General features: G+C 47.0%; 1 protein-coding gene across 3 annotated transcripts in view; it reads right to left on the minus strand.

Moving 5' to 3' along the window:
• LOC138643212 (cytochrome P450 2B19-like) overlaps positions 1 to 27,006 on the minus strand; it is a 332,244-nt gene that overhangs the window by 28,400 nt on the left and 276,838 nt on the right. For all 3 annotated transcript variants that reach the window (XM_069732061.1, XM_069732059.1, XM_069732060.1), the window contains 2 exons: positions 23,016 to 23,203; positions 20,419 to 20,560 (listed from right to left, as the gene is read on the minus strand). In XM_069732061.1, the coding sequence (XP_069588162.1) occupies positions 20,419 to 20,560; positions 23,016 to 23,203 (330 nt within the window). The remainder of the gene's footprint in view (positions 1 to 20,418; positions 20,561 to 23,015; positions 23,204 to 27,006) is intronic.

Genomic DNA, 27,006 nt, shown 5'->3' on the forward strand with positions numbered 1-27,006 from the left:
ACAAAGTCTTGGAATATGGCTGGGGCATTACAGAGTCCGAAGGGCATCACCAGATATTCATAGTGCCCATCCCTGGTGTTAAAAGCCGTGTTCCATTCACCCCCCTCACGGATGCGAATCAGGTTGTAAGCACCCCACAGATCTAGTTTAGTAAATACCCTTGCTCCCCGTAGGCTATCAAAAAGCTCAGATATCAGGGGTAGTGGGTAGTGTTGAGTGAAACGGATTGGACAAATTGAAAAATCGCCGACTTTCGGCAAAGTCGGATTTCGTGAAACCCGACCCGATCCTAGTGTGGGATCGGCCATGAGGTCGGCGATCTGCGCGCCAAAGTCGCATTTCGTATGACTCTTTAAGTGCCATTTCTCATCCAATGAAGGAGGACGCAGAGTGTGGGCAGCGTGATGACATAGGTCTCGTCCCCACCATCTTAGAGAAGGGCATGGCAGTGATTGGCTTGCTTTCTGCGGCGTCACAGGGGCTATAAAGGGGCGTGCACACCGACCGCCATCTTACTTCTGCCGATCTGAGCATAGGGAGAGGTTGCTGCCGCTTCATCAGAAGAAGGGATATAGTTAGGGAGGGAAGATTATCCCCGAAACTGCTTGTGCCGTAGCGATTTCCACTGTCCAACACCACCTTTTCTTTGCAGGGACAGTGGATTTTTTTTTTTGGTGCATCAGCTCTGTAGCTTCTTAGGCTGCCCTAGAAGGCTCCCTGATAGCTACATTGCTGTGTGTATGCCGCAGTGCAAACCAACTACTTTTTTCAAAGCAAAAATCCTGTTGCTTCTTTCTGCACAGTTTTCTTGTTTCTTTGTCCACACTTTTGTGTGCAGCAGACCTTTTTATTGCTGCCATACATGTCCTTTGATCATTGTAGGGAGATTGAAATTCTACTACAGCCCTTGTATTTTTTGATATATCTTCCAGCCACGTTCTGCCTTGTACATTGTCTGGTGTAATACACAGGGCCTGTTTTTTCCTGCAGTCTCCCCCCCCCAAAAAAAGGGAGCTTTAAATTGCCACTTAGTGGATCAACGTGACTTCTGTTTGGCGTATATCTGCCAGCCACGTTCTGCCTTGTACATTGTCTGGTGTAATACACAGGGCTTGTTTTTTCCTTCAGTCTCCCCCCCCCAAAAAAAGGGAGCTTTAAATTGCCAGTTAGTGGATCTACGTGAGTTCTGTTTGGCGTATATCTGCCAGCCACGTTCTGTCTTGTACATTGTGTGGTGTAATACACAGGGCCTGTTTTTTCCTGCTGTCTTCCAGCCAAAAAAAGGGAGATATAAATTCTCCAAAAGTTAATATACACATTCTACCTTGTTTATCAGTAGCATATAACGGTTGTTATTTTGGTAACATTTCCACAAAAATGAGGAAGTCTGATGGAAGAGGCCGTGGGCGGTCGTTGCCAGCTGGTACTGATGGTGGTAGTGGAGCATCTGGTGGTACTGGGAAAAGCAAGATAGCACCAAAGGCTCGAGGTGTTGAGGCAGCGTAATCGTCTGGCTGCACAAAGCCTCGAAGGCTCCCTTATCTGGGAGTAGGAAAACAGCTTTTAAAGCCGGAGTGGCAGGAACAAGTTTTGACTTTCCTTGCTGACTTAGCCTCTAGCTCTTTCACCTCCTCTTTCGAATCTTTGATATCTAAAACCAGCAAGTCGTCAGTGGCTGCTCCAGGTCCGGAAAAAGTCGCTTCCTTGTGTCCTTCACGCAAAAGAAAAGAGAAGGATTCGGCAGGCAAAACTACAGAGAGGGAAATTGTTAAAGGCCCATTACAGGATGAATCGGACATGGAGTGCACAGATGCACAGCCACAGCTAGATTATTATGCTGTTCCATTGACTCAGATCACTACATTGCCCTCGCAGTGTACTGAGTCTGAATCTGACCCTGATGAAACTATGGTACTTCGTCCCGAACGCTATAGCACCTTACACGGTGACACAGAGGAAGGAGCACATGACATTGAAGAGGAGGTGATAGATGACCCAGTGGTTGACCCAGATTGGCAGCCATGGGGGAAGAGGGTGCCGCTGCCAGTAGCTCAGAAGCGGAGGAGGATGATCTGCAGCAGCCATCTACATTGCAAAAGCTGTGATCTGGCAGGCCCGCATCAAGCCCAAAACGTGTGTCAAAAACCACAACAGGTGTAGGACAGCGTTGCACGGCGTGCAAAGCCTGAAAAGGTATTCCATAGTAGGACAGGTGCAGTGTGGCAATTTTTTAACCTAGATCCAAATGATCAGTCCAAAGTCATATGTAAGAAATGCTCCAAGACCTTTAGCAGAGGGAAGAATGTTCAAAATTTAAATACAACGTGCATGCGTAGACATCTAACCTGCAGGCACTTGGAAACATGGACTAACTACCAAACTTCCCGTACCATTGGTGCACCTGCTCATATTGAAGTTAGTCAGCAACGCAACATTGCTTCCCTCACTGGAAGCCCACCGGTTATGACACCACCAGTAACAAATGTGGAGGTATTGTCGCAAGGCCAAAGCAGTCAGGGAATCACAAGGTTCTTGGTTGGAAACACTGTAGGTAGGCCCACATCAAGAATACCATCACCAAGCCTCTCTCAATCTGCCATGTCCACCACCACCCCCGCTAGTTCCACCATATGCAGCTCTCCAGTCCAGCTCACCCTACAAGATACTCTCGATAGGAAAAAAAAGTACTCTTCCTCTCATCCACGAACACAGGGTTTGAACAGCTACATTGCTCGACTAATCTCGTTAGAGATGATGGCCAACCGGTTGGTTGAAAGTGAAGCTTTCAAAGCCCTGATGGCCTACGCAGTACCACGCTATGACCTACCCAGTCGACACTTCTTTGTGAGAAAAGCCATCCCAGCACTCCACCAACATGTCAAAGAACGCATTGTCCATGAACTGAGGCAATCGATCAGTAGAAAGGCGCACCACACAACTGATGCATGGACCAGTAGGCATGGTCAGTGTCGTTACGTGTTCATCACGGCGCACTGGGTTAATGTGGTGGATGCAGGGTCCACAGGGGACAGCAATAGTGGCTCAGTTCTGCCTAGCCCACGGTCTAGGAAACAGTTAGCTGTAGGCGTTTTCACCTCCTCCTCCTCCAGAAGCGAAAGCTCGTACACAGAGCGCAGGCACACAAACACTACATCCGCAGCAGCCAGTGTTGCACCCGTGGTGGCCCATTATTGAACAGCTAGTGGTAAGCGTCAGCAGTAGAGTTGAGCAACTTTTACTTTATTAGGATCGAGTCGGGTTTCGCGAAAGCTGACTTTGTCAAAAGTCGGGTCGGGTGAAATCGGCCGATTATTGCAAAAAGTTGGGGATCGACCAAAACACGAAACCCAATGCAAGTCAATGGGGAATCAAAGTCGGCAGTGAGTGGAGGACAGGAAAACACCTACAGTGCCCATTTTTATGCCCAAAACATCAATTCTTATTTCTTAAGCTTGTCAATCTTAATTTACTTTATAATAATAGTTAGGCATTGAAAACAGGGGGTCATTTGGCTAAAGTTGTGGGAAGTAGGGCTGGCTCAAGATTTTAGTGGGCCCAGGAAACGCGGACTACATCACGGCAGTGGAGCAGTGAGAGGTAAGTATTTAAACTTTGCAAGTGCTGTGATCCCAAGCAAGCAGGGGGGGCCCACTCATTCGCATTGGCACTGGCACAGGGCCCCTCAAAGTACGGGGTAGTGTTTGACAGCGGGGGCGCCTCCCACCGGCAGAGACACCTTTGCATACTATGAGGGTCCCTGTGCCAGTGACGTCGCCAACGAGTATGCCACCCCCACCTGATGAAGGAACCTGCACTTTCATCTGCACCTTCCTCTTTATCTCCGTATAAGGTGGTATAGTATGCGGGAAGGGGAACCTGACTTTCAGCAGGGTCAGATTCTGGCTGTGTAGAGTGCAAGGGGAATGTAGTGGTCATCTGGGTCAATGTACCAGCAGACTCATCTATCACTGGCTGGGCAATGGGCAGGATGAGGAGGAAGCACAGATATAGGCCCAAAGAATAAAGTGGGCTAAATGCAGTTCAAAATTAGTAACAGGACTAAACAGGCGGCATAGCTTTGTTCAGTGGCGAAAAACTGTAATGAGTGGCAGACTAGGCCCAAGTAATAAAGTGTGCCAAATGAAGTTCAAAATTGGTAACAGGAGTAAACAGGCGGCACAGCTTTGTTCAGTGGAGGAGAACAACAAACAGCGGCAGACACCGTTAGTACGCCCAACCAAACCAGTAGCCCAAATGCAGTGTAATATCTGATATAGCCCGAAAGCCAGAAGATTGAAGCTCAGCTTTGTAAAGTGGAGGAGAACACCAATCAGCCGCAGACACCATTAGTACGCCCAACAAAACCAGTAGCCCAAATTCAGTGTAATATGTGATGTAGGCCGAAAGCCTGAAAATTGAAGCTCAGCTTTGTAAATTGGAGGAGAACACCAAGCAGCCGCAGACATAATTAGTACGCCCAACCAAACCAGTAGCCCAAATTCAGTGTAATATGTGATGTAGGCCGAAAGCCTGAAAATTGAAGCTCAGCTTTGTAAAGTGGAGGAGAACACCAATCAGCCGCAGACACCATTAGTACGCCCAACCAAACCAGTAGCCCAAATTTAGTGTGACGGGCACAAGGGGGCATTCTTTGTGTCTGGAGGAGAGAAGGTTTTTCCACCAACATAGAAGAGGATTCTTTACTGTTAGGGCGGTGAGAATCTGGAATTGCTTGCCTGAGGAGGTGGTGATGGCGAACTCAGTCGAGGGGTTTAAGAGAGGCCTGGATGTCTTCCTGGAGCAGAACAATATTGTATCATACAATTATTAGGATCTGTAGAAGGACGTAGATCTGGGGATTTATTATGATGGAATATAGGCTGAACTGGATGGACAAATGTCTTTTTTCGGCCTTACTAACTATGTTACTATGTTACTATGTAATATGTGATGTAGGTCGAAAGCCTGAAAATTGAAGCTCAGCTTTGTAAAGTGGAGGAAAACACCAAGCAGCCGCAGACACCATTAGTACGCTCAACCAAACCAGTAGCCCAAATTCAGTGTAATATGTGATGTAGGCCGAAAGCCTGAAAATTGAAGCTCAGCTTTGTAAATTGGAGAACACCAAGCAGCCGCAGACACCATTAGTACGCCCAACCAAACCAGTAGCCCAAATTCAGTGTAACATGTGATGTAGGCCGAAAGCCTGAAAATTGAAGCTCAGCTTTGTAAAGTGGAGGAGAACACCAAGCAGCCGCAGACACCATTAGTACGCCCAACCAAACCAGTAGCCCAAATTTAGTGTAATATGTGATGTAGGCCAAAAGCCTGAAAATTGAAGCTCAGCTTTGTAAAGTGGAGGAGAACACCAATCAGCCGCAGACACCATTAGTACGCCCAACCAAACCAGTAGCCCAAATTCAGTGTAATATGTGATGTAGGCCGAAAGTCTGAAAATTGAAGCTCAGCTTTGTAAAGTGGAGGAGAACACCAAGCAGCCACAGACACCATTAGTACGCCCAACAAAACCAGTAGCCCAAATTTAGTGTAATATGTGATATAGGCCGAAAGCCTGAAGATTGAAGCTCAGCTTTGTAAAGTGGAGGAGAACACCAAGCAGCCGCAGACACCATTAGTACGCTCAACCAAACCAGTAGCCCAAATTCAGTGTAATATGTGATGTAGGCCGAAAGCCTGAAGATTGAAGCTCAACTTTGTAGAGTGGAGGAGAACACCAAGCAGCCGAAAACACCATTAGTACGCTCAACCAAACCAGTAGCCCAAATTCAGTGTAATATGTGATGTAGGCCGAAAGCCTGAAGATTGAAGCTCAGCTTTGTAAAGTGGAGGAGAACACCAAGCAGCCGAAAACACCATTAGTACGCCCAACCAAACCAGTAGCCCAAATTCAGTGTAATATGTGATGTAGGCCGAAAGCCTGAAGATTGAAGCTCAGCTTTGTAAAGTGAAGGAGAACACCAAGCAGCCGCAGACACCGCTAGTAGAACCAACCAAACAAGTAGGCCAAATGCAGTTTAATATTTGATATAGGCTGAAAGCCTGTAAATTTAAGATCACCTTTATTCTGTGGAGAACACCAAGCTGCGGCTCACACCATTTGTAGGCCCAACCAAAGAAGTAGGCCAAATGCAGTTAAACATCTGACACCGGATGAAAATTGAGGCTCAGCTTTGTTCAGTGGAGGACAACAGTAATGGGAGGCAGACACAGTTAGTAGTCCTTAATAAGTAAGTAGGCAAAATGCAGTTCAAAATAGGTAAGTGGAGTACACAGGCGGCATAGCTTTGTTCAGCGGAGGACAACTGTAATAAGTCACTCAGAGAGACAGAGTAGGCCCACAATTTAAAAAGGTGGCTAATTACATTTCAGAGTTGGTACGAGGGGTACACAGGCGGCACAGTGTGGTTAAGCGGAGGAGGACAAGTGTACTTAGTGGCGTTGACACACTGAGAAGGCCTAAAATAAAAATAAGGCTATATTCTGTTCACAATTGCTAAGTGGACTACAGAGGCGGCATTGCTGGGTTCAGCGGTGGAGGACAACTTTTGTGAGAGTCTGACACAGTTACTAGGACAAAATAAGTAAGTAGACTAAATGCTGTTCTAAATTGGTCAGAGGAGTACACAGGCAGCATAGCTTGGTTCAGCGGAGGAGGACAACTGTAATAAGTGGCTCAGACAGACAGAGTAGGCCTAAAATAAAAATAGTAGGCTAATGTCTGTTCAAAATTAGTTTGAGTAGTACACAGGCGGCATAGCTTTGTACAACAGAGGACAGTTGTAATGTGTGGCACAGACAGACAGACATACAGACAGAGGCCTAAAATTAAAAAAGGTGGCTTCATGCAGTTCGAAACTGCTACCAGGACTAACCAGGCAGCCTAGCTTGTTTCAGGGGGGGAGAGTTGTAATGTGTGGTGCAGACAGACAGAAACCTAAAATAAAAAAGGTGGCTAAATGCAGTTCAAAACTGCTACCAGGACTAACCCGGCGGCCTAGCTTGTTTCAGGGGGGAGAGTTGTAATGTGTGTTGCAGACAGACAGACAGACAGAAACCTAAAATAAAAAAGGTGGCAAAATGCAGTTCATAACTGCTACCAGGGCTAACCCGGCGGCCTAGCTTGTTTCAGGGGGGGAGAGTTGTAATGTGTGGCGCGGACAGACAGACAGACAGAGGCCTAAAATTAAAAAAGGTGGCAACATGCAGTTCTAAACTGCTACCCGGACTAACCAGGTGGCCTAGCTTGTTTCAGAGGGGGATAGTTGTAATGTGCGGCGCAGACAGACAGACAGAGGCCTAAAATAAAAAAAGGTGGCAAAGTGCAGTTCTAAACTGCTAGCAGGACTAACCAGGCGGCCTAGCTTGTTTCAGAGGGGGATAGTTGTAATGTGCGGCGCAGACAGACAGACAGAGGCCTAAAATAAAAAAAGGTGGCAAAGTGCAGTTCTAAACTGCTAGCAGGACTAACCAGGCGGCCTAGCTTGTTTCAGAGGGGGATAGTTGTAATGTGCGGCGCAGACAGACAGACAGAGGCCTAAAATTAAAAAAGGTGGCAACATGCAGTTCTAAACTGCTACCCGGACTAACCAGGCGGCCTAGCTTGATTCAGAGGGGGAGAGTTGTAATGTGCGGCGCAGACAGACAGACAGAGGCCTAAAATAAAAAAGGTGGCTAAATGCAGTTCACAATTGGTAACATGAGTACACAGGTGGCATAGCTTTGTTCAGCGGAGGACAACTGTTATAAGTGGCTGACACAGTTAGTAGGCCAAAATACTAAAGTTGGCTAAATGTCAGCCAATGAATTGGTCATAATAAATAAACTGGTGGCATAGCGAGGTACAGGGGTGGGCTCCTATGCAGAGTTGCAGACAGCGGTAGTTTGCGCAAAGCATTAAGGGGTCAAAAAGGAAGCAAGGGCCCCTATATATTTAACTATCATCTATCATTGCAACAAATTTGTAATGGCAGTGCCATTTAAGGATTTAACAGCACAGACTACACAGTGGTGGGGCAGGTAAGTTTTGCAAGTGGTAGAGCACAGTTTGAGCTGGGGGGAGAACACTCTCTCGTGGGCGGCGGTACTGGCATAGGGCACCTCATATTATGACGGTGTGTGTGACATTGGTTGTGCACCACCACCGTCAGAGACACTTCATTGTACGATGAGGGACCCTGTGCCAGTGCCATCGCCCAAGAGTGGGCACACCCACCTGTCAAGGCAAACGACACTCGCACGGGTGCTTGCGCCAAGTTGTTACCACGGACCTGTGGGGGGAGTCAGTTCATTTTGGGAGGTATAAAAATGGCCTATGGTGGACATTTGGCACCTGCAAATGGCGGAATTGGAGCAGTCAGTAAGAGGAGGCCAAATACAAGCAATTTTTCAGGCAAGCTACGTGTCTGCAGGTGAAGGTGGGGCAAAATAATTTGAAATCCATGATTGGTTCATTTTAATGAAGGTTAGATCATCAACATTTCGGGGAGCCAGACGTGTCCTTTTTTCGGTCAGTATTGAACCAGCAGCACTGAAGGCTTTTTCTGATAGGACACTAGCAGCTGGGCAAGCAAGCTCCAGTAATGCATATTCTGCCAATTCGAGCCAGGTGTCTAGTTTAGATGCCCAGTAATCAAAAGGGAATGACCTGTGAGGGAGAACATTGATAATGGCGGAAAAATAGTTGGTAACCATACTGGACAAATGCTGTCTCCTGTCACTTTGCATCGATGAAGCAGTAGCTGTCATTGCGAAATCACTCCACAACCTGGTCATAAACCCCTCTGTCCAACGCCACTTCGGCTTTGTGCACCTCTAATACCTCTGCCATGTTGCCCCCTGCAGCTCGTGTGAGAACCCTCACCGCTGCTGTGTGCAGGGAATGCCTGAACCAAACGGTCTTCAAGAGTTGCTTGTTTGGTAGCCAATAGTTGATCAAGGTTCTCATGTCGCATGATACTTTGTAATTTGCCTTTGTATTGTGGATCCAGGAGGCATGCTAACCAGTAATCGTCATCGGTCTTCATTTTAATAATGCGGGGGTCCCGTTTTAGGATATGCAAGGCATTCTCTGCCATGTGGGCCAAAGTTCCAGGTGTCAATTCGCTGCTTGTGCTGGGTTGAGGAGCACTTTCTTGAAAATCTACATCACTTGTGGCATGCAAAAACCCTGTACCTGACCTTGCAATGCCATCAGTTTCTATTGCCCCCTGTGAAGCATCCTCCTCCCATAAATATTCAGCCCCATCATCCTCCTCCTCCTCCTCTTTGTCTGCCACTTCGTCCACAAAAGTTCCCTGAGCAGACAATGGCTGACTGTCATCAAGGCTTCCCTCCTCCTTGGTCGCAGACGCCTGCTCCTTGATGTGCGTCAAACTTTGCATCAGCAGACGCATTAGTGGGATGCTCATGCTTATTATGGCGTTGTCTGCACTAACCAGCCGTGTGCATTCCTCAAAACACTGAAGGACTTGACACATGTCTTGTATCTTCGACCACTGCACACCAGACAACTCCATGTCTGCCATCCAACTGCCTGCCCGTGTATGTGTATCCTCCCACAAATACATGACAGCACGCCTCTGTTCGCACAGCCTCTGAAGCATGTGCAGTGTGGAGTTCCACCTTGTTGCCATGTCGATTATTAGGCGGTGCTGGGGAAGATTCAGCGATCGCTGATGGTTAAGCATATGGCTGGAGTGTATGGACGACCGGCAGATGTGCGAGCAAAGTCTGCGCACCTTCAGGAGCAGGGCTGGTAAATCTGGGTAATTCTTGAGGAAGCACTGCACCACCAGGTTCAATGTGTGGGCCAGGCAAGGAATGTGTTTCAGTTCTGAAAGGGCTATGGCAGCCATAAAATTCCTTCCGTTATCACTGACTAACTTGCTTGCCTCAAGATGTACACTGCCCAGCCAGGAGTTTCTTGCTGCAAGTACTCGGCCAGTCCTCCCACGGTGTGTCTGTTGTCACCCAAACACTTCATTTGCAGCAAAGCCTGTTGACGCTTCCCACTAGATGTTCCATAATGGGACACTACGGGTGCAAGACTGACAGCTGCGGATGGAGTGGTTGTGCGACTGCGCTCTGTGGACGCGCTTTCGCTTCTGGAGGAGGAGGAGCAAATGCCTACAGCCAACTGTTTCTTAGACCGTGGGCTAGGCAGAACTGTGCCAGAATTGTTGTCCCCTGTGGACCCTGCATCCACAACATTAACCCAGTGTGCGGTAATGGACACATAACGTCCCTGGCCATGCCTACTGGTCCATGCATCTGTTGTGAGGTGCGCCTTTCTACTGACCGATTGCCTGAGTGCATGGACGATGCGTTCTTGACATGTTGGTGGAGTGCTGGGATGGCTTTTCTCGCAAAGAAGTGTCGACTGGGTAGGTCATAGCGTAGTACTGCATAGGCCATCAGGGCTTTGAAAGCTTCGCTTTCAACCAAACGGTAGGGCATCATCTCTAACGAGATTAGTCGAGCAATGTAGCCGTTCAAACCCTGTGTATGCGGATGAGAGGAAGAGTACTTTCTTTTCCTATCGAGAGTCTCTTTTAGGCTGAGCTGGACTGGAGTGCTGCATATGGTGGAACTAGCGGGGGTGGTGGTGGACATGGCAGATTGAGAGAGGCTTGGCGATGGTATTTTTGATGTGGGCCTACCTACAGTGTTTCCAACCAAGACCCTTGCGATTCCCTGACTGCTTTGGCCTTGTGACAATAACTCCACATTTGCTACTGGTGGTGTCATAACCAGTGGGCTTCCAGTTAGGGAAGCAATGTTGCGTTGCTGACTAGCTTCAATATGAGCAGGTGCACCAACGGTTTGGGGCGTTTGGTAGTTAGTCCATGCTTCCAAATGCCTTCTGGTTAGATGTCTACGCATGCACGTTGTATTTAAATTTTGAACATTCTTCCCTCTGCTAAAGGTGGAGCATTTCTTACATAGAACTTTGGACTGTTCATTCGGATCTTGGTTAAAAAATTGCCACACTGCACTCGTCCTACTATGGAATACCTTTTCAGGCTTTGCTTGCCGTGCTACTGCCACCGGATTACAATGCTGTCCTACACCTGTTGTGGTTTTTGACACACGTTTTGGGGTTGATGCGGGCCTGCCAGAGGACAACTTTTGTGATGTAGATGGCTGCTGCAGATCATCCTCCTCCGCTTCTGAGCTCCAGGCTGCGGCACCCTGTTCCCCCAATGGCTGCCCATCTCGGTCAACAACTGGGTCATCTATCACCTCCTCTTCAATGTCATGTGCACCGTCCTCTGTGTCACCGTGTAAGGGGCTATAGCGTTCAGGACTGGGCACCATAGTCTCATCAGGGTCAGATTCTGGCTCAGTACACTGCGAGGGCAAAGTTGTGATCTGAGTCAATGGAACAGCATAATAATCTAGCTGTGGCTGTGCATCTGTGCACTCCATGTCCGATTCTTCCTGTAATGGGCTTTTAACAATTTCCCTGTCTAATACAGGCACGGTATGGAGCTCCATGGAGTAAAGTGTAGTGTTGCCTGCTGCATCCTTCACTTTTGTTTTGGGTGAAGGACACAAGGAAGCAACTTTTTCCGGACATGGAGCATCCACTGACGACTCGCTGGTTTTAGATTTCGAAGCTTCTGAAGAGGAGGTGAAAGAGCTGGGGGCTGAGTCAGCAAGGAAAGCCAAAACTTGTTCCTGCTGCTCTGGCTTTAAAAGCTGTTTTCCTACTCCCAGATAAGGGAGCCTTCGAGGCTTTGTGTAGCCAGACGATGACGCTGCCCCTACACCTCGAGCATTTGGTGCTATCTTGCTTTTCCCAGTACCACCAGATGCTCCACTACTACCACCACCATCAGTACCAGCTGGCAACGACCGCCCATGGCCTCTTCCACCAGACTTCCTAGTTTTTGCGGAAATGTTACCAAAATAACAAGCGTTATATGCTACTGTTACACAAGGTAGAAGGTGTATATTAACTATTGGAGAATTTATATCTCCCTTTTTTTGGCGGGAAGACAGCAGGAAAAAACAGGCCCTGTGTATTACACCACACAATCTACAAGGCAGAACGTGGCTGCCAGATATATCAAAAAATTCAAGGGCTGTAGTAGAATTTCAATCTCCCTACAATGATCAAAGGACAAGTATGGCAGCACTAAAAAGGACTGCTGCACACAAAAGAGTGTGGAGAAATAAACAAGAGAACTGAGCAGAAAGGAGCAACAGGATTTTTGCTTTGAAAAAAGCAGTTGGTTTGCACAGCGGCGTACGAACAGCAATGCAGCTATCAGGGAGCCTTATAATGCAGCCTAATAAGCTACAGCGCTGATGCACCCCAAAAAAAAAACTCCACTGTCCCTGCAAAGAAAAGGTGGTGATGGACAGTGGAAATCGCTACAGCATAAGCGGTTTGGGGGTTAATCTTCCCTCCCTAACAATATCCCTTCTTCTGATGAAGCTGCAGCAACCTCTCCCTATGCTACGATCGGCAGAAGTAAGATGGCGGTCGGCGTGCACGCTCCTTTATAGCCCCTGTGACGCCGCAGAAAGCAAGCCAATCACTGCAATGCCCTTCTCTAAGATGGTGGGGACCGAGACCTATGTCATCACGCTGCCCACACTCTGCGTCCTCCTTCATTGGATGAGAAATGGCGCTTAAAGCGTCATACGAAACGCGACTTTGCGCGCAGATCGCTTACCTCATGGCCGATCCCACAGTGGAATCGGGTCCGGTTTCACGAAACCCGACTTTGCCAAAAGTCGGCGATTTATGAAAATGTCTGATCCGTTTCGCTCAACCCTAGTGGTTTTTAATGGAGCAAACTCGGACTGGGTCGTGGTTAGCAGTGGGGTACCACAGGACAAACTCATATTCAGTGGCCAGTGTCAGGCAGCTGCTACTAAGGCAAATAAAATAATGGGATGCAGTAAAAGAGGCATAGATGCTCATGAGGAGAACATAATTTTACCTCTATACAAGTCACTAGTTCGACCACACTTAGAATACTGTGCACAGTTCTGGTCTCCGGTGTATAAGAAAGACATAGCTGAACTGGAGCGGGTGCAGAGAAGAGCGACCAAGGTTATTAGAGGACTGGGGGGTCTGCAATACCAAGATTGGTTATTACACTTGGGGCTATTTAGTTTGGAAAAACGAAGACTAAGGGGTGATCTTATTTTAATGTATAAATATATGAGGGGACAGTACAAAGACCTTTCTGATGATCTTTTTAATCGTAGACCTGAGACAGGGACAAGGGGGCATCCTCTACGTCTGGAGGAAAGAAGGTTTAGGCATAATAACAGACGCGGATTCTTTACTGTAAGAGCAGTGAGACTATGGAACGCTCTGCCGTATGATGTTGTAATGAGTGATCCATTACTTAAATTTAAGAGGGGACTGGATACCTTTCTGGAAAAGTATAATGTTACAGGGTATATACACTAGATTCCTTGATAGGGCGTTGATCCAGGGAACTAGTCTGATTGCCGTATGTGGAGTCGGGAAGGAATTTTTTTCCCCAGTGTGGAGCTTACTCTTTGCCACATGGGTTTTTTTGCCTTCCTCTGGATCAACATGTTAGGGCATGTTAGGTTAGGCTATGGGTTGAACTAGATGGACTTAAAATCTTCCTTCAACCTTAATAACTATATGTGGGAAATGGTTGAAAAGTTCCAGGGGGCTGAATACTTTCGCAAGGCACTATAAATGTTGAAAAAAAAGGGGGCTCTGGATTGCTTTGTAATAAAATTAGCAGGATTTAAGCGCCAAAAAAGAAATAATCCTAGCCATAGATACCTGCAGCTAGGTGTATATAAAATAGTCAGCAGCAGACAGTAATGGACCCTATTGATGTGTGCAGTGAGATCTATAAACCCACCTACCTACCTAGCACTGTAATCAATATACCCCCTAATTAGCCCTAAAAAGGACTGTTGGTTTAACTGGAATTGTGGATTCTCTGATGGTAGACCCACCTTAACTAAAAAAAGCACAAATCTGACCCCATCTCATCAGCAGCTCCCCCTACACTAGCTGAGTCTGGAACTGAATGCGCCGACCAGGGTGGCGTCCGGTCTCTTATAGACCTGATGACGCTGTGCGGCCAGCCAATCACTGTAATACCACAACAAAGATGGCTGCGGTATTACAGTGCATGGCAGAGAATCCCTACCTGTTCATTGGAGCTCTAATGAGCACCAAAATTGCAGGGCGGAGACCCGAGCTCCCGCTGAATAATCTTGGCAATGCTAGGGGCTTGCCAAGTACACCGATTACTGTGATACTCGGGCGAATAACGAGTAGTGATGAGCACGTTCGCTCATCACTACTGGTGGCCCCTTTTGAGATACAGATTGACAGTTAGGTTGGGGGCTCCCATTAAAGTGGTGGCCATTGACTCTACGCCCCTCAACAAGGAAGGTATTAATTTGGATTCTGAGGAGTTCATCCTCAAGATGGGGCCTGTTCACCAGGATCATATATCCTGCTTTATTTTGGACAATCTTCCTGCTGGCCTGTTGTTGGGGATTCCTTGGCTGCAACTCCATAGCCTCGTTATCGCCTGGGAATCTCGCGAGATCTTGAGACTGGGTTCAAATTGTATATAAAAATATGTTCTGGTTCTGTGTCATCTGTTGGTCTGGAAGCTATTCCAGAGTACCTTAAGGCCTATGCGGACATTTTTTCCGAAAAGGAGGTTGAAGTTTTACCACCACACCGCCCATTTGGACCTGGTTCCAGGCGCTAATTTGCCCAAGGCCCCTTATATAACCTCTCTGCTCCTGAGCGGTCTGCTATGAAAGAATACATTTCTGAAAGTCTGCGCAAGGGGCACATTCATCCTTCCGTTTCTCCTGTGGTGGCAGGGTTCTTTTTTGTTTAAAAAAAAGACGGTGGTTTACGTCCATGCCTTGATTTTCGGGAGCTGAATAAGATCACGGTGAGAAATACATACTCCCTCCCACTTATTCCCGATTTGTACAACAAACTGTCTGGGGCTAAGTTGTTTTGTAATTTGGATCTGCAGGGGGGGAGACATATAACCTTATCCAGGTCCGGGAGGGGGATGAGTGAAAAATTGCTTTTCTCACTACTGAAGGTTTGTTTGAGAACTTAGTCATGCCTTTTCGTTTGACTAATGCGCCAGCAGTCTTCCAGAATTTCAGCAATCATATGTTCTCTGACTTCATTGGGTGTTTTATTGTAATGTATTTGGATGACATACTTGTCTACTCGCTCGATGACCAGGCCACATTGGTCATCTTCTGGCAGTTCTTCAAAGGCTCCAGGAGAAATGTGTATTTGCTAAGTTACAGAAATGTTCATTCTTTGTTCATTAACTGTCTTTTCTGGGGTTCATTGCATCTGCTGAGGGGTTTCGCATAGATCCTAAGAAGGTGCCGGCCATTGTTGATTGAGTTCAACTTCAAGATTTGAAGGGTCTGCAGTGTTTCTTGAGGTTTGCGAATTATTATCGCAAGTTTATAAGGAGGTTCTCGCAGGTAGTTAAACCTCTCACACATGTTACTCAAAAATGAGGGCGGATATCAAGAATTGTTCAGCCACTGCTGTGGCGACATTTCAGTCTTTAAAAAAAATGTTTCATATCTGCTATAATTCTAGTTCAACCGGACCCGTCTGAACCATTTATTGTTGAGGTGGATGCATCAGAGGTGGGGGTGGGGGATGTGTTGTCCCAGGGACCCGCCAGTTTGACCAATTTGAGACCCTGTGCCTTCTTCTCTAAGAAGTTCTTTCCTGCAGAGAGAAGTTATGATGCTGGGAATTGATAGCTTCTGGCCATCAAGTTGGCCTTTGAGGAATGGAGGCATTTTTTGGAGGGGGCTGTTCATCCTATTACCATGGTTACGGACCACAAGAACTTGGCTTACATTGGCTTACATTGAGTCTGCTAAGAGGTTGACTCCTAGGCAGGCTAGATGGTCGTCTTTTTTCCCTGATTCCAGCTCTCCATAACCTTCCAGCCAGGATCCAAAAATGTCAGGGCAGATGCCTTGTCCTGTAGTCTGGATCCGGTGTGTCCCCCTGAACCTCCATCCCCCATTCTTCAACCTGGGGTGGTGGTGGTGGATGTTTCTACCGTGTTGGAGTGGGAGATTCGGGAGGTTCAGTCTCTGGCCACTCCATCTAAGCTGGTGGATAAACTTTTTGTACCAGTTCAATTTTATATCAGGGTCCTTAGTGAGTTCCACGACTCAACTCTGGGTGGGCATCCAGGAGCCTCGGCCACACGGAGGGCCATCGCTAGGATATTCTGGTGGTCCTCCTTAGCCTCTAATATTAAGGAATTTGTGTCTGCTTGTGAGGTATGTGCCCGTGCGACAAACCATAAGCGGCCAACTGGGGAATTGGTGCCACTGCCAATTCCTGATAGACTATTCACCCATTTGTCCATAGATTTTATCGCCAATCTCCCTCCTACCAAAAGTAATACCGTCATTTGGGTAGTGGTGGACAGGTTTAGTAAACAGGCTCATTTTGTACCCTTGGCAGCTTTACTTAATGTGAAGACGTCCGGATTGTTTCTGGAGCATGTGGTGTGCTGCATTGGGTGCCCTTGAATGTGGTGTCTGATAGGGGGGTGCAGTTTCTTTCCAGATTTCGGATGGCATTTTGTAGGTGATTGGGTATTGGTCTGTCTTTCTCATCTGCTTATCACCTGGAGACTAATTGTCAGACTGAGCGGACCTATCAATCTCTGGAGCAAATTCTGCATTGCCTATCCTCAGCCCAGCAGCATGATTGATGTACTGTATTACCTTTGGCTGAGTATGCATATAACAACCGCATTAATCAGTCTACAGGCACTTCCCCTTCTTTCTGCAATTATGGGTTTCATCCACATTTTGGGGAGTTTTCCCGTTTGGACTCTGGGTGTCCTGTGGTGGCTGGGGCAATCTAGCGGTTGGGGGAGAAGTTATGGCAGAAGGTCCAAAGGAAGATTTCATGGGCAGCATGGTGGCGCAGTGGATAGCACAGCAGCCTTGCAGCGCTGGAGTCCTGAGTTCAAACCCCACCAAGGACAACATCTGCAAAGAGTTTGTATGTTCTCTCCGTGTTTGCGTGGATTTCCTCCGGGTTCTCCGGTTTCCTCCCATATTCCAAAGACATACTGATAGGGAATTTAGATTGTGAGCCCCAACAGGGACAGTAACATACATAGTAACATAGTAACATAGTTAGTAAGGCCGAAAAAAGACATTTGTCCATCCAGTTCAGCCTATATTCCATTATAATAAATACCCAGATCTACGTCCTTCTACAGAACCTAATTGTATGATACAATATTGTTCTGCTCCAGGAAGACATCCAGGCCTCTCTTGAACCCCTCGACTGAGTTCGCCATCACCACCTCCTCAGGCAAGCAATTCCAGATTCTCACTGCCCTAACAGTAAAGAATCCTCTTCTATGTTGGTGGAAAAACCTTCTCTCCTCCAGACGCAAAGAATGCCCCCTTGTGCCCGTCACCTTCCTTGGTATAAACAGATCCTCAGCGAGATATTTGTATTGTCCCCTTATATACTTATACATGGTTATTAGATCGCCCCTCAGTCGTCTTTTTTCTAGACTAAATAATCCTAATTTCGCTAATCTATCTGGGTATTGTAGTTCTCCCATCCCCTTTATTAATTTTGTTGCCCTCCTTTGTACTCTCTCTAGTTCCATTATATCCTTCCTGAGCACCGGTGCCCAAAACTGGACACAGTACTCCATGTGCGGTCTAACTAGGGATTTGTACAGAGGCAGTATAATGCTCTCATCATGTGTATCCAGACCTCTTTTAATGCACCCCATGATCCTGTTTGCCTTGGCAGCTGCTGCCTGGCACTGGCTGCTCCAGGTAAGTTTATCATTAACTAGGATCCCCAAGTCCTTCTCCCTGTCAGATTTACCCAGTGGTTTCCCATTCAGTGTGTAATGGTGACATTGATTCCTTCTTCCCATGTGTATAACCTTACATTTATCATTGTTAAACCTCATCTGCCACCTTTCAGCCCAAGTTTCCAACCTATCCAGATCCATCTGTAGCAGAATACTATCTTCTCTTGTATTAACTGCTTTACATAGTTTTGTATCATCTGCAAATATCGATATTTTACTGTGTAAACCTTCTACCAGATCATTAATGAATATGTTGAAGAGAACAGGTCCCAATACTGACCCCTGCGGTACCCCACTGGTCACAGCGACCCAGTTAGAGACTATACCATTTATAACCACCCTCTGCTTTCTATCACTAAGCCAGTTACTAACCCATTTACACACATTTTCCCCCAGACCAAGCATTCTCATTTTGTGTACCAACCTCTTGTGCGGCACGGTATCAAACGCTTTGGAAAAATTGAGATATACCACGTCCAATGACTCACCGTGGTCCAGCCTGTAGCTTACCTCTTCATAAAAACTGATTAGATTGGTTTGACAGGAGCGATTTCTCATAAACCCATGCTGATATGGAATTACACAGTTATTCTCATTGAGATAATCCAGAATAACATCCCTCAGAAACCCTTCAAATATTTTACCAACAATAGAGGTTAGACTTACTGGCCTATAATTTCCAGGTTCACTTTTAGAGCCCTTTTTGAATATTGGCACCACATTTGCTATGCGCCAATCCTGCGGAACAGACCCTGTCGCTATAGAGTCCCTAAAAATAAGAAATAATGGTTTATCTATTACATTACTTAGTTCTCTTAGTACTCGTGGGTGTATGCCATCCGGACCCGGAGATTTATCTATTTTAATCTTATTTAGCCGGTTTCGCACCTCTTCTTGGGTTAGATCGGTGACCCTTAATATAGGGTTTTCATTGTTTCTTGGGATTTCACCTAGCATTTCATTTTCCACCGTGAATACCGTGGAGAAGAAGGTGTTTAATATGTTAGCTTTTTCCTCGTCATCTACAACCATTCTTTCCTCACTATTTTTTAAGGGGCCTACATTTTCAGTTTTTATTCTTTTACTCTTGATATAGTTGAAGAACAGTTTGGGATTAGTTTTACTCTCCTTAGCAATGTGCTTCTCTGTTTCCTTTTTGGCAGCTTTAATTAGTTTTTTAGATAAAGTATTTTTCTCCCTATAGTTTTTTAGAGCTTCAATGGTGCCATCCTGCTTTAGTAGTGCAAATGCTTTCTTTTTACTGTTAATTGCCTGTCTCACTTCTTTGTTTAGCCACATTGGGTTTTTCCTATTTCTAGTCCTTTTATTCCCACAAGGTATAAACCGCTTACACTGCCTATTTAGGATGTTCTTAAACATTTCCCATTTATTATCTGTATTCTCATTTCTGAGGATATTGTCCCAGTCTACCAGATTAAGGGCATCTCTAAGCTGGTCATACTTTGCCTTCCTAAAGTTCAGTGTTTTTGTGACTCCCTGACAAGTCCCCCTAGTGAAAGACAGGTGATGATAATGTGTGCAAAATTGTAAAGGGCTGCGGAATATGTTAGCACTATATAAAAATAAAGATTATTATTAAGGCCTCACATTAAGTAAAAGTTATTTGTAGACAAAAAACAGTCCGTGGGGCCGGTGTTCTGGGTTGGGGATAAAGTATGGTTGTCTACTAAGAACATAAGGCTCAAGATCCCCTGTGCGAAACTTGGACCTAAATTTATTGGTCCTTATGAAATTATGGAAGCAGTTAACCCGGTGGCCTTTCGGTTGCGTCTCCAGCCATCTCTTCGGATCCCCAAAGTTTTCCACAGGGCCCTTTTGAAACCATTGGGGTCCGGTGGGGAAGGTTTGGTGTCTTCCCCACCACTGGCTTCGGTTGATGGACAGTCTGAGTACGAGGTGGAATGAATCATTGACTCTAGGATGGTCCGTTGTGCTTTTCTCGTACATTGGAAGGGCTATGGTCCAGAGGATAGGTCATGAGGGCAGCTATTTAGTTGCCATATGACCTATGTCTGATGTCGGTGATAGTTTACAGACCCTCGACCTGAGCAGCTGACCTAGGTTACTCTGTTAACGATCGTGTTTCTCTGCATGCGTGCCCTCTGTTGTGTGTATGTCCTGATTTGCTCCCTGACCTGTGTTTGCGTCCTCCATTTTGGTATCATTTAGCTTGCTTCAGTTTTCTGACCTCCTGACCTGTTTCTGACTACCCCTTCGGCTTCTCCCCCTGGTACTGTGCTCCCGTCTGGTTCTTACCTGTTGGCTTGCTTATGACCACATGTTTGCTTAGACCTCTCGTGCTACGTTTGACCACTTGTTGCTGACTTGGCTAGTTTGACAATTCTGCTGCCACCTGGTGGTAGCTCTGCTGCTGGATTGCAGGTCTGCACTGGGAGTGTGCAGTCTTTCCTCCACTCTATTGCCATCTGGTGGAGCTTCCACAGGCCTGCTTTGCAGCTGCATGACATCCATCTTTGGCTCTTACCTGCTGAGAACGGCAGGAACGCTATCCTGGTGCGGAACTGTCCATCCTCGTTCAGAAAATGCTGAGGGTTGAAATCTTCTGGAGTTTCCCACTGAGATGGGTCTTGTAGGACTGATGAGAGGAAGGGGATCACAGTCGTTCCCTGATACCAAGAAAGATCAGTGTTACCTGAATGCGTATAGTTCATGAGGATCGGAGTAGACCTAAAATTTCCTAACTATGTACCAATGGTACTCTCGTCCATCGGCAACAGATCTGGCTTATAGACCAGAGTCTCATAAATTGATCCGCCCAACTCTAGACAAGTATTATACATGAACTGTGTAGCTGTATGTAACTAGAATACAACACAATTTATATACTCCTGATAATGAAATGGTACCATAAACATGTATTTCAATGGGTTTTCTACAAAAATGTTGCAATTCAAAGCAAAATTGCATGAAGCCGCCCATGATTGGGGAATGCTGAGCGGCATCAGCTGTTTACAAATCTGGTGGTACAAATATGTTTTTTATATTTTCATTTGCTTATATCAAGTGTCAAAAATTGTCTAAAAACTAGGGTTGAGCGACTTTTACTTTTATAGGATCGGATCGGGTTTCACGAAACCCGACTTTTTCAAAAGTCGGGTCGAGTGAAATCGGACCGATCCTATAAAAAAGTCAGGGTCGGGGTCGGCCGAAACACGAAACCCAATGCAGTGCATTGGGTTTCCAATGGTTCCCAGGGTCTGAAGGAGCGGAAACTCTCCTTCAGGCCCGGGGATCCATATTTAAGTGTAAAATAAAGAATTAAAATAAAAAATATTGCTATACTCACCCTCTGACGCGCCCTGGTACTAACCGGCAGCCTTCCTTCCTTAGAATCAGCGCGTGAAAGACCTTAGATGACGTCGCGGCTTGTGATTGGTCGCGCGACCGCCCATGTGACCGCTCACGCGACCAATCACAAGCCGCGACGTCACCGAAGGTCCTTCAAGCGCTGATTCTTAGGAAGGAAGGCTGCCGGAAAGAAGCAGGGCGCGTCCGAGGGTGAGTATATTCCTATTAGGTCAGTCGACTTGTCAGTCGGTGTTCCTCAAGGCTCTGTTCTAGGACCCCTACTCTTCTCCATCTACACTTTCGGCCTGGGACAGCTCATAGAATCCCACGGTATGCAGTACCATCTCTACGCTGACGACACGCAGATCTACCTCTCCGGACCTGACCTCTCCTCCTTGCTTACCAAAATCCCGCACTGTCTGTCTGCCATTTCAGCCTTCTTTTCTGCTCGCTTTCTACAACTGAACATGGACAAAACAGAATTCATCATCTTTCCCCCATCTCACTCTACCCCTCCACCAGACCTATCCATCAATGTCAATGGCTGCTCACTATCCCCAGTCCCACACGCCCGGTGCCTCGGGGTGATCCTCGACTCTGCCCTCTCTTTCAAGCCACATATCCAAGCCCTTGCCTCCTCCTGTCGTCTCAAACTCAAAAATATTTCCCGGATCCGTGCTTTCCTTGACCGCAACACTGCAAAAACGCTAGTGCATGCCCTTATCATCTCCCGCCTCGACTACTGCAACCTCCTACTCTCTGGACTCCCCTCTAGCACTCTGGCACCGCTCCAATCCATCCTACACTCTGCTGCCCGACTAATCCACCTGTCCCCCCGCTATTCCCCAGCCTCTCCCCTGTGTCAAGCCCTTCACTGGCTTCCTATCGCCCAGAGACTCCAGTTCAAAACCCTCACACTGACATACAAAGCCATCCACAACCTGTCTCCTCCATACATCTGTGACATGGTCTCCCGGTACCTACCTACACGCGACCTCCGATCCTCCCAAGACCTCCTTCTCTACTCCCCTCTCATCTCTTCTTCCCATAACCGCATCCAAGACTTCTCCCGTGCTTCCCCCATACTCTGGAACTCTCTACCCCAACACATCAGACTTACGCCTACCATAGAAACATTCAAAAAGAACCTGAAGACTCATCTCTTCCGACAAGCCTACAGCCTGCAGTGATCCTCAACCTACTGAACAGCCGTACAGCCAGCTCTTCCCTCTCCTAGTGTATCCTCACCCACCCCCTGCAGACTGTGAGCCCTCGCGGGCAGGGTCCTCCCTCCTTATGTACTCGTGTGCCTTGTTATCTGCTCATGTTTAATGTATTTGTCTATATTTGCCCCGTATTCACATGTAAAGCGCCATGGAATAAATGGCGCTATAAAAATGTATAATAATAATAATAATAATAATAATAATAAGGAAGGCTGTCGCTTAGTACCAGGGCGCGTCAGAGGGTGAGTATAGCAATATTTTTTATTTTAATTCTTTATTTTACACTTAAATATGGATTCCGATACCGATTTCCGATATTGCAAACATATCGGAACTCGGTATCGGAATTCCGATACCAGATTCAGAAAATCGCCGACCTCATGGCCGACCCCACACAGGGGTCGGGTCGGGTTTCATGAAACCCGACCTTGCCAAAAGTCGGCGACTTCTGAAAATGGCCGACCCGTTTCGCTCAACCCTACTAAAAACGTTTCTGGTATTTTGTGAGAAAATCTAGAAAATGCACATTGTAAGCATTGCTCCGTACCTTCGGGATGGTATAACCTCTGAACTTGATGTCTTCAGTGACGGCATGGAAAAAAGCAGTTGGTGACAGGTCAAGAACTCGCAGTGCTTCATGGATGACGGCGTTTGTATAAGCCAGCTGGGGCTTGTCCTCGATCTCAGGGGATCGCAGGGACTTGGTCACCTCATCTATCTCCTGCTGAACTTTAGCTGTGAAACAAAGATCAGATTATTATTAGTTATTTTGGAGCACCAATAATTCCAGAGTGCTGAATATACGGAGAGGGATTACAGGCATATGGTACAAATAAAACACACACAACTACAAACAACATGAATAAACGGACTGGTTCAGGAGGAAGAGGACCCTGCCCTCACGGGCTTGACATCTGCAGGCTACTGGGGAAGGACACAGAAGAACGGGGAAGGGCAGTGTTGTTACCAGGGCAGGGAGAGGGCAGCGCTGCTATTACAGGCTGTAATGAGGTGACAGTGGGGTCATTGCAGGCTGCAGACCTTCCTGATAAGATGATTCTCCAGGTTGTGTCTGAAGGTTCCAACTGTGGGGAAAAAATCAGTTGTGTTTGGGTTGTGGACTACAAAGGATGATGGAAGCTCAGGAAGAGTCATTGAGGTAAGGAGATGAAGAACATAGGACAGAGGAGGACGGAGGTGGTCTTGTGAGGAGAGAGGATTACATGTGGGGAGATATTAGGAGATTAGTTCAGAGATATATGAAGGTGACAGATAATAGATGGCTTTGTAGGTCAATGTTAGTAGCTTAAATTGGATACGTTGGGAAATCGTGAGCTAACTAAAGAATTTGCAGAGAGGAGAAGTGTTGGGAGAGGTGGATTAGTTGGGCAGTAGAGTTAATGATAGACTAGAGGGGAGCAAGTGTGGAACCCCAGGAGTCCGGATGCTACAATGGCATTGCCTTCCACATGGGAGGGTGATGTTATGCCTGGATGCAAGGAGGGATTCCCTAATCAGGTAATACAAATATACAACACCTTCCTAACTCCAGACTAGAAGGGGGACAGATAGTTTCAGGGTAGCTTCCCTATAAGTTCTGGTCTGGAGGCGAGGTTAGTGAGTTGAGTGTGAGACACTGAAGGGAAAGGAAGCAAGAGAGGAGCCTGGGGTCTGGAGCAGCGATTGGGCTCACCCCAAGATAGAGCACAAAGAGATCAGACACTATAGTCCGTGGTGGCGAGAGGATTTCATACTCAGCCAATGAATCCGGAGAGCAGGGGATTCCAAGTCTCCTGGCCCCAACTGACATCCGGAGGCAACACAGTAGGTCAGGAGCCTGGGGCTGCCAGTGAGAAGGAAGTGTCCAAGACAGGCTCAGGCTGTCAGCCATGCGGATTAGAAGCCCAGATACTGAGAGGACTTGTGCAGAGCTTCAGGCAGCAACGGTCAGAGTACAAAGCGCAGAAGGAAGGCCTCCGAACCCACGTTGTTAGGTGAATCCCAAGCTGTTTCCAGGCTGCCCGGACCCCATCACCACCTGCTACCTGTACCCTGGACTGTACCTGCATTTTATTAGTAAAAGGTAAAGGAAACTGCTATCCCTGTGTCCTTCAATTATTTCCTGCACCCTCAGTCCTGCACCCCACTGTCAATCATCCCTCTTACCAACTGTACCAGTAGCCCTGTGGGCCAAGCTCTACATGTGGGGAGCTATACCAACTCTGCTGCAACTCCATCAGCCCCAATGGACCCCTTTAAGCAGCATCGGCGATCCCTGCCCAAATACCACGAATTATCCTTTAATATCCATTGATTTTCTATGGTATGCACTTACTTTCCACAGCTATCCCTGGTTCCTGAATGTCTCTGTATATTACATTGATTTTCCATGGTATGCACTGACTTTCCCAAGCTCTCCCTGGTTCCTGAATGTCTCTGTATATTGCATTGATTTTCTATGGTATGCATTGACTTTCCCAAGCTCTCCCCGGTTCCTGAATGTCTCTGTATATTGCATTGATTTTCTATGGTATGCACTGACTTTCCCAAGCTCTCCCCGGTTCCTGAATGTCTCTGTATATTGCATTGATTTTCTATGGTATGCACTGACTTTCCCAAGCTCTCCCTGGTTCCTGAATGTCTCTGTATATTGCATTGATTTTCTATGGTATGCATTGACTTTCCCAAGCTCTCCCCGGTTCCTGAATGTCTCTGTATATTGCATTGATTTTCTATGGTATGCTGTGCTTACCCATCATGCTGTATCCACTATGTATTTATGAGGATTCTGAATAGAACCCGAGAGTGGACCCTCTGGGTCATGGCTCTAGAGCCCCCGAGGACGAGCGGACCAGATGGAACCACCCCCTATACAGGGAGCGTTATGAGCAGGCCCAAGGGGGACGGAGACACAAGTGCTAGAGCCAAAGGGGTGACTAAGTCAGAGAAAAGGAGACTAAAGACAGAATGGAAAAGACTGGAACTGGGAAAGCTGGGTATATGATAGAACTTCAGGAGCCGGACATGGACAAAAATTATGCTGCAAAAAAGGAGACAAAAAGTATTAAAGCCAGGAAAACAAGACTAGATGCTGGACAAGAATATGTTATGACTAGTGTTGAGCATTCCGATACCGCAAGTATCGGGTAACGGCCGATACTTGCGGTATCGGAATTCCGATACCGAGTTCCGATACTTTTGTGGTATCGGGAATCGGTATCTGATCCATATTAATGTGTAAAATAAAGAATTAAAATAAAAAATATTGATATACTTATCTCTCCAGAGGCCCCTGGACATCACCGCTGGTAACCGGCAGCCTTCTTTGCTTAAAATGAGCGCGTTTAGGGCCTTCCATGACGTCACGGCTTCTGATTGGTCGCGTGCCGCTCATGTGACCGCCACGCGACCAATCAGAAGCCGCGACGTCATGGAAGGCCCTAAACGCGCTCATTTTAAGCAAAGAAGGCTGCCGGTTACTAGCGGTGATGTCCAGGGTCCTCCGGAGAGGTAAGTATATCAATATTTTTTATTTTAATTCTTTATTTTACACATTAATATGGATCCCAGGGCCTGAAGGAGAGTTTCCTCTCCTTCAGACCCTGGGAACCATCAGGATACCTTCCGATACTTGGTGTCCCATTGACTTGTATTGGTATCGGATATCGGTATCGGCGATATCCGATACTTTTCGGGTATCGGCCGATACTATCCGATACTTTCAAGTATCGGACAGTATCGCTCAACACTAGTTATGACAAAAGACAGAGACTCAGGGACAAAGATGGCGGTGACCCGAGGCAGGTATGATTGGGACACAGGGCTGGTACGGCGGAGACACGGGGCACTGGCACAGGGCAGGTATGACGGAGATACGGAGCAGGTATGGCAGAGACACAGGGCCGATATGGCGTAGACACAAGGCAAAGACACAGGGCAGGTAAGGCGGAGACACAGGGCCGACACGGTGGAGACACGGGGTACAGGCACAGAGCAGGTATGGCGGAGACACGGAGTACTGGCACAGGGCAGGTATGGCGGAGACACAAAGAAGAATGAAGGGAAAAAGGAATGTTGACAACAAGGTACAGCGAAAAACGCAGAAGCTCAGGCCATGTTGGGGCGGAGCCATCGGGTCGCGACCTCCCAGGGAACCCTGCAGTGCTGGAAGCGCGACTGCACATGTGCGAAGAAACGACGTGCCAGGAACCAGCAAAGACAGAGGAGGAGAGTCGAGAGACAGAGTCGGGAGCATGCCGAGGGATGGGAGAAGGCAAGTAAGTATGCGCGGTCGTTACAGTATTTCACTGCTCCGATGTTTGCAGGCACATCTAAGTGGTCAGTGTAACCCCCCCTTTTTATGGCCTTTGTTTAAATGTGAATATATGTTCTGGCCCCACACACCCACATTCTCTCACAGCTGAGCATTGTTAATTCCAGATATATTCAGACCCAGGAGTCTAATCCAGACTTTAGTCTGATCCATGTATCTTTCAAATTACAGATTTCTAATTGCAATACTTTGAATTAGACTTGAA

This window comes from Ranitomeya imitator, chromosome 6 (assembly GCF_032444005.1).
Source record: "Ranitomeya imitator isolate aRanImi1 chromosome 6, aRanImi1.pri, whole genome shotgun sequence".
Taxonomy (NCBI): Eukaryota; Metazoa; Chordata; class Amphibia; order Anura; family Dendrobatidae; genus Ranitomeya; species Ranitomeya imitator.